We start from the raw sequence: 8270 nt of genomic DNA, 5'->3' as shown, positions 1-8270 counted from the left end.
TACACTCTGGCCATCCTGCAATATTGACTTGTTTGCCAGCACTTGAGAAATTCCCTAGCTCTGTGCTAACCTGCAGCACAGCAAATGTGAAAAGGCTTCTCTGGCCAGTCCAAGCATTTGTTCCTGGGAAGGTACCTGGAAAAAAGCTCAACTGCAGACACCATGGGGGACCTCAACATTGACTGGAGTATGCAAACCTCATCCCCAGCTGGTGAATTCCACAGGGTGGAAGCAGCAAGCAAAGCCCCAAGTAGAATGGGAACCAGGAGCACAGCCCAGGCACCCCACACCTCAGGCCTGTACTTTAGCACATACCCACATGACAGTTTCTGAACTTGGTGCCACCAGATCTATGTTTCTTACTTCCCCAGAGAAGGAATTTTCCTTGGAGATGTTTACTCTAGAATAGCCAATTCAGAAAAGGACATTTGGGAGAATCAATTTGCCAGAGAAGCTGATTTAATCAGACTGATCCAGGATAAATGAGATCTAAATATTTCACAGGCAGGGGAGAAGAGCTTGTTTTCTGTTTGGGACCTAAATTATCACCCAGTGACCTACAGGCTTGAATTTCTCTCATACAGATGCATCACCGAAGTATATATGGGTGGTAACACATCAGTCAAGGGTAAAATTCCACAAGGTACATTCACTTTCCTACCTCCACCCTAGATGCCTGAAAGAAAACTTCTCTTTCCTTCCTCACTGCACCCAGCACCACTGCCTCAAATACCAACCCCAACTCCAGCAGCACAGCATGCTCATTTGTAGTAAAAAAACAGCTTGGAGAGTTCTGGAAATAACAAGAGAGAAAAGTAGGACAGCCTTTCTCCAAGCACCATGCTCAAATCTGCAGGGATGTAGCATCAGAAACTCAGGGCTGTAAAGGGCTGGAAACAGGGCTGTAGGAGGTGCCAGAAGCACCAGTCCAAGCTTGGCCTAAAAGACCAGAGGTGCTGTGCTCATCCATAACCCATCCTGAAGCATTTGCTCAGCTGGCCTGAAAAAAATATAGCTGCAAGGGAGAATTTACATGTGTGGCAACTCAAGTTCCAATTAGCTGAGGAAATGGGTCCCGGGAGATCAAATTCGTTTGTGGCAGCAAGAACAGCTAATTTAGCATGCTCACACAAGCAATTCTTTCTTTCCCTAAATACCACTCTCTCCATGCACTGATCCACAACCCTATCTTGTAATATCATTTGTGACAGTCTTTTAGGAGCTATTCTGCAGAGAATAATATGGGTTTGCTTTAGTTAAACTAGCAGAACAAGCTGCAGAAACTGGTTCAAAAGGGGTTCTGGGAGCACATACGGGATTGCAAAACCAGGGCACTGACTAGTCCAGTTTCTGTACACAGCATTAGTGCCAAGCTCCACACAGCCTGAATGTTTCATAGCCCACACAGGAAGAGCTGAGATAGAAAAAAATAAAAATATTTTTTAAAAAACGAAAACAAAAAACACCGTAAAAATAATCTAGTGAGAGTGATTTCATTGAGAGGGTGACTGAGCATGGGCACAGGTTACCCAGGAAAGTTGTGGAGTCTTCATCTCTAGAGATGCTCAAAGCCACCTATACATACGAGGTCCTGGACAACCCACTTTAGACAGCCCTACCTGAGCAGAGGGTAGGACCCAGATGACCTCCAGAGGTCCCTTTCAACCTCAGCCACTTTATGATTATGTGCAAAAGTTCATCAATTCACTCTGCTGGAGAGTGACTGCAAATGGCCCATATTTACATCTTTATCATGCAGGAAAAGAAAGGATACAGTAGACCTGTTTTTGCTGACTACGCATTGGCTGCTTTCCCAGTAGGCAGAGGACAGTTTTCAACTTTTGTATCAGACTGAGGTTCTGGCATGAAACTCAATGCCTGGGAAGAAACCACTCCCATAGTCTCTGAAGAATGAGAGAGCTGTTTGGATCATGAAGGCACCTACAGGCCACGAAAAAATTAAAGTATGCATCAAAAATATTTTCTTTGCACTCACACCTCAGTACTCCGACAGTAACAATTCCAGAGTCCTCTATACCAATTGATCTGGGCAGGAAAAACTTGTGTTCTTAGAAGAATAAACAGAAAAGGCATCTTAACAGGCATAGGATTCAGATATGCTTGATGGTGGATTTTTTTTTTTTTTTATTTGGAGCACAGCTCCCTTACAGGGATGAATTCTCCTATACTGCAAGATAGGGATTTTTACTTTGACAGTGACTATCTTACACTTCTTGTCTCTCATTCACAGGAACCACAGAATAAGTGGAAATTCTAGTTACATATAGCATAACAACATTCAGCTGACTATTTCCAAATCTGGTACTATTAAAAAAATAGTTTATTGCAATAAACGAACACGTGGTTTAGGCTTGCAGTTCATTAGGAAAAAGAAAAACTTATTGAGAGCAGTCAGGCAGACTCCTAAGTTCTTAAAAATGTATCACAGAACTTGCCTATATCCAGTTAGGGCAAATCACACTGCCAAAGTGACACCCACAGCCAAACTGACATCAAGAAGAAATACCTGTAAGGCAAGCAGTAGTTCCTTTAGGAAACTGCTTTGGTCTTGCTTAGCATTTTAGTCTGCTAGTAATTTTAAACTTCAGCCTTCTTGGACAGTAGCAACTTCCATGGTTTAAAAGGATCCTCTGTATGTACACCAGAAGAGTACAATGGCTGAGTTCCAGACACCCTCTCTGTATCCATCTGGTTTAGATATAAAGATCTACATTTTGCACTTCCCTTGATTTTCAAAGATGCAAGACAACCAACAAACAATTAAGATTTATTCTTGTGACAGAGAAATGTTATCACATAATGCATCTTATTTTATTTATATATCCCATGAACATAACTGCAACTCCAGGAACTTAGAAGAATACACTGAATGGTCGCTTGTATTTACCTTCCTGGATACGCTTCTCTTTACAATCCTGTGGAAGAAAGAACATTTATCATTATCCTGCTAGAGAAGGACTTTCCATCAGCCTGGGATAACAGAACAGAAGTTCTATTATTTCAGCGTAGACTACATGAAGATAGCACCATATAGAATTTTAAGGGTCTTTTCCACCCTAAATGATTTTATGAGCGCAAGCGGTTTATAAGTAAAACATTACAAGGCATTTAGCTTCACCTACTAAATACCTGCTCAGATTGACCTCACATCCAGGTACTCTCACAGGCCAGCAATTCCTGTAAGGCATTTTTCACCAAACTAGTTGTCTCAATTTGTACCTTTGTTTCTACCCCCTCCTTCTGGCTGAATAATCCAGCTTAGAGATCTAATTATGGAGAAACTTCTTAATAACTTGCCTAAAAGTGCCTGTGCTCACTTTCTACACATTTGTACCTTATCCTGCAGTCATGTACCTTTCTGACTGGTGCTATTACAGTACACACTACACTGAGGATAACAGCCAGATTCCTCCTGCTGGATAAAACCATAAAATTTACTTAAAACCTGGTAATTTATCTCCTGCTTGCCCAAACACACAGCACACACTCCTGAGAGAAAAGACTATGACTATCGTGCCTTATGTACTACCAGGAAAACAAGAAAAATCCCCCAACACCACTAAAGGAACTGTAATAAAGGAAAGTTAATTATCCTGGACACTAATTAAAGGCTTCAGCATGGCAAAATACTGCAGAGGTACTGAAGCCTCAAAAACATTGACATCAACCTGCTCAGCACGTTTCCTAAAACCTGAATTTTCAATTCACTCTAGCAAACAACATTCCCTACAAATATCATATTAATTTACGTTAGTGCTTCATGGTTTATGACTTGATCTGAAATGCTGTGCAAAAGATGGAAATAAAAGTGTTTTACAACAGCCACAAATTCTTTACTAAAAGCAGCCACTGTCTGCCTGTTAGCATTTTTAATGTATGTATATAGCTGAGTTTTTTCGTAATGATCTACTATTGCTCAGATTCTGACACTCATAGTTTAGGAGTAAGAATGGAAGCAAGATAAACCTTCCAAAATATTAAAACATCCAGCTGAGATTAGACACTGCAATTAGCATAATTATTATTCCCCATTTGCTTCACTATATTATAGAAAGGGCCAAGCAATTGCATAGAGAGATTGCTAGGTCTATCATCCATAAGCTTCTCGTGTGTTTTAAGTTGAGAAAACATAGTTAATGCATGTCAACTGCTGAAAATAAAGGAAATTTAGGATTAATTTTCACTCAGTGCTACAGAGAACTTAGTGACTGCCAAATAGCCTGATCAGGCATGCTGTTTGATTGCCATACCCCAAGGGTACAATAAAGGGCTCTCAGAAAAACAAGACTCTGCAACCAGTAACAAGCTTTGAGACAGCAGGCTCGCTATCAGCCTTCCTTCCCTCACTACTTTAATGGTATCATTCTTAGACCCATGAGGATCCCACAGAGACTCCAAGCAGATCTACATTTTACAAGCTGGTGTCTGTGGTATTCGCTGATGTTCAGCATAGTGGGCAGACTTACCCTGTCAGCTTTTAAGACAAAGATCCAGAAGAGAAGGGGGCCTAATGCATAAGCAGCTCCTAGAAAGGAAGTCTTGGGTGTCGGGCGGAAAGTAGGGTAGACGTTCTGCGACTTCGCATAGGCCCAGCGGATCAAGGCGGGATCTTCCTGAGGTGTAAAGAGAAAGGCGGTGAGGCCCGCGGGGCTCTGCCGTGGCCCCTCCACCCGGGGACTGAGGCCAAGGCACACCGGGAAGGGCACCAAGGTCACGGGGAGGGCGGGCAGCGCCCCGGCGGCACGGTCCCGTCCCCAAGCACAGCCGCAGGTGCCGGCCCCGCTCCAGGACGCCTCCAGCTTGAAATGAATAAGGGCAAGGAGACCAGCTCCCGTTTTAATGCCTTTATTGAGACATCAGCTCTGGGTGGGAGCCCGACGGGTCACGTGCACCACCGCTGCTCCCGATGGACGATCCACAGGAGGAGGAATTCAGCTTTGCTGTGCAGCAGAGCTGGGCCTTCTGTCCTCAAAGGAGTCCCGCAGAAGACACTGGTTGGCTCGTAGCCCGAAGCGGACGAGCCCCGCGCTTCCCCCGCCACCCCCTCGCACCTTTCCATCCCTACTCACGATGATGGCGGGCGGGCTGGGGTTGTTGAGCTGCAGCAGGTACTGCCGCTTGAGCCGGGAGCGGATCGCCAGGCGCTCGGCCTCGGCGCGGCGCTTCTCCGGCGATGTGTCGTAGGTGTCAGGGTCGAGCTCCGCGGGCAGCGAGACGAAGCGATTCGGCCGGTACAACCTGGCCACCGACGGAGGCGGCGCGGACGCCATCTTGTAGAGCTGGCCGTGCCGCCGGCCGGGGGCGGTGCCGGCTCCGCCCCCGCTGCGGGGTTGGCGAGAGCAGTGACCTCCCCTCACGGAACCGGAGAGGTTTAGGCTGAAGCTACGGTAAAGTTCATCCTGGTCCAACCTCTCTGCCGTGAGCGGGGACAATTTGCACTAGACAGGTTTATCCGAGCCCCATCCAGCTTGGCCTTGACTATCTTCAAGGTATGGGGCATTCGCACCTTCTCTGGGGAACCTGTGCCTTACCACACTCAGGGTAAAGGATTTTTTCCGTAATACCTAACGTAAACCTACTCTTTCGATTTGAACACATTCCCCGTCCTCCTGTCACTACATTCTCTTGTAAATAACCTTTCTCCGTCTTTACTGCGAGTTCCCTTCAGGTGCTGAAAGGCCAAAATTAATTCACCTCAAAGCCTTCTTTTTCCTGGGCTGAACAAAGCCAATTCTCTTCACCTTTCCTCGTGGGAGAGGTGCTCCATCCTGGTGGTCATCTTGTTGGCCTCCTCTGGACTCGCTCTGACAGCTGGGTGTCCTTCCTATGCTGGGGGCCCCAGAGCTAGATGCAGTGTTCCAGGTGGGGTCTCGCAGAGTAGAGGGCCAGAATCCTCTCCCTTGCCCTGCTTTGGATAAAGCCCAGGACACAGTTGGCTTTCTGGGCTGTGAGTGCCCATGGCCAGCCTCTCACCCACCAGCACCCCCAAGTCCTTCTGGGCAGAACTGCTCTCGATCTGTTAATCCCCCAGCCTGTGTTGATATTTGGGTTACCCTGACCCAGGTGCAGCACCTTGCACTTGGCCTTGTTAAACCTCATGAGATTCCCAGGTGCCCACTTCTCCAGCCTGTCTTGGCCTTACCCAGCCTCACCTGCTGTGGCTCAGGGCATGTCAGGGGAAGGTTTTGGTCTCATAAGAACAACAGTCCCGGCAGATCCATTTTTCCTGTCCCCTGCAATTAAAATGGCCTTCAGGGTGAGTTACAGGTCAGGAGTGTTGACCTCTTTTGAGTCTGCTGGGACAAGAGGTTGCCATTGTTGTGGGGGTGTTTACTGCCTTTTTGAATAGTATTTCTATGTTTTAGGAAGTGTAGTTATTGTATGTCAAACTGCTGAAAATAAGTCTATTAAAATTAAAAATAATTCTATTAAAATTACAGGATCACAGAATATTCTGTGTTGGAAGTGACCCACAGGGATCATCAAGCCCAATTTAGTCCTGCATGTGCATGCTTGGCATGCAGACAGTGCTGGAATTAATTATACTGGGAGAAAAACAGAAGGTACAAAGCAAGATTTCCATTAACAATGTAAGGTACTGTATTAGAAAACTGAGCAGCTAGCTGCTATGCTGGAAACACCTTTGCATGTCCTCTTTAACCATTGACTCATCCTCCTTCCCGAAGGATCAAAATCCTCCCAGGGAGTCTTTTCTTAGAGATGGCACTTGTTTCATGGGGTAAGAAAATAACTAAATCCTTTCCAGAGAAACATATTCTCTGACACTGAAGCCTGTGCATTGCAATTTGTTGTTTTCACTCCTCCAGGGGTGAATTTGTGCACTTTCTTTGTTTTGTAACAGACATGTTTCTAAGTTTTAAGCATCCTTCAGCAGAAGCCTGAGTCACTAATAGTGTCTAAACCTTGCATAAAACAATTCAAGACAAAGACAGAAATGCTGCAGACAAAGCACTTGACTGAAATCAGTGATTGTTTTTTTTCTCCTGCTGACAAGAACTGCTGCACACAGGGAGAAATACTGCGGTGACAAACTATACTCCTGTGCAGACCTCCTGCATCATCTGCTTCTCCTGGACCACCCTATGGCAGCCTCTGAACACAGTCTTGCTGCTACTGCAAACCACCTCTGAACCAAAAGATTTTGCAAGAATGAACAAGACCCTTCTTGTCCCTCTTTTGTCAGACAGATCTTGAAGCTCGTTTGACTCTCCTACCGACTGCTAGTGTTGACCTAAGGCAAGCAGCAGGAATATAAAATAGGCTCCAGTAAGGGTGGCGCCAGCCTCAGTAGGGCAGCACAGGCTTGAACTAGAATATGCTGGTCATAAAACCACATCCTCATGGGCTCACACACTAAGGCTTAACAGGTAAGACCCCAAGTGGTTTTTCTTCTTTTTAATCAGAAGTGATGTTTATTGAATGTTCAAGGTTAGCAGTATTAAGTGAAATTGACAATTCTTCTATGAAAATGCCTTTGAAGTTTACATCATCTGTTTTCTTTGCCATTAGCAGTAACCAAAATGGAAAGAACAGTCAAGAAAATTAATCTGTATCCAGAACCACATGGAGGGTTGGCCTTGACTGCTTTCTCACTCCTCTCCTTGAAAGGGCTGGGGGACAAAATTACATAGAAAATCTCATGGTTTGGTAAAAGTGCAGTTGTTAAGAAAAGCAAAAGTACATGGAAGCAAAGTAAAAAGAGAATTTCACTACAACCTATCAGCAGGCAGATGTCCAGCTACTTTTTGGGAAGCAAGTCCTCAATAGGCATAGCAGTAGATTGGGAAGACAGATGACATCACCACAAATGTTCTCCCATCATTCTCCTTTCCTTCAACTTTTCTTTCTAAGGAGGACATCATATTGCATGGGATATCCCTTTGGTTATTTGGGTCAGCTGTCTCAGTTATTCCCCCTCCCAGTCTCTTGCCCATCTCCAGACTACAGACCTTCAAAGCTGTTGGTGGGGTGTTGGAGAGAAAGCCCCTTACACCATGCTAGCAGTGCTCAGCAATACCCAAGCCCATGTGCTACTAGTGCTGTTTTAACCACAGATGAAAGGCACAGACTCTATAGGCTGCTGTGAAGAAAGTTAAATCCATCCCAACCAAACCCAGTATAAAGGCAGTTTGAAAGACGTCTGACAGCGCTGAATTTCAGGCCATTCTCATACAAGGTAGCCTGAAATCAGTCACACTTCTATGACACTCTTTGATTGAAGCTGTGTC

At 45.2% G+C, this 8270-nt stretch overlaps 1 protein-coding gene across 2 annotated transcripts; it reads right to left on the bottom strand.

The window, feature by feature from the left end:
* Positions 1-2771: 2771 nt before the first annotated feature.
* NDUFB4 (NADH:ubiquinone oxidoreductase subunit B4) lies at positions 2772-5394 on the bottom strand. 2 transcript variants are annotated; one of them, XM_088159026.1, is made up of 3 exons: positions 5073-5394; positions 4488-4634; positions 2772-2936 (listed from the first exon to the last, which is right to left on the bottom strand). In XM_088159026.1, exons 1-3 carry the CDS (start codon positions 5289-5291, stop codon positions 2874-2876), a joined length of 429 nt encoding a protein of 142 aa, XP_088015152.1. In that variant the 5' UTR covers positions 5292-5394; the 3' UTR covers positions 2772-2873. The 2 variants fall into 2 exon arrangements, with proteins under 2 accessions (XP_088015152.1, XP_014744376.1); XM_014888890.2 differs by having other exon boundaries at positions 5091-5394.
* Positions 5395-8270: the final 2876 nt, after the last annotated feature.

This window comes from Sturnus vulgaris, chromosome 2 (genome assembly GCF_052056855.1).
Source record: "Sturnus vulgaris isolate bStuVul1 chromosome 2, bStuVul1.hap1, whole genome shotgun sequence".
Lineage (NCBI taxonomy): Eukaryota > Metazoa > Chordata > Aves > Passeriformes > Sturnidae > Sturnus > Sturnus vulgaris.
The sequence above is the reverse complement of the archived record's forward strand: the minus strand, read 5'-3'. Positions and strand labels throughout refer to the sequence as shown.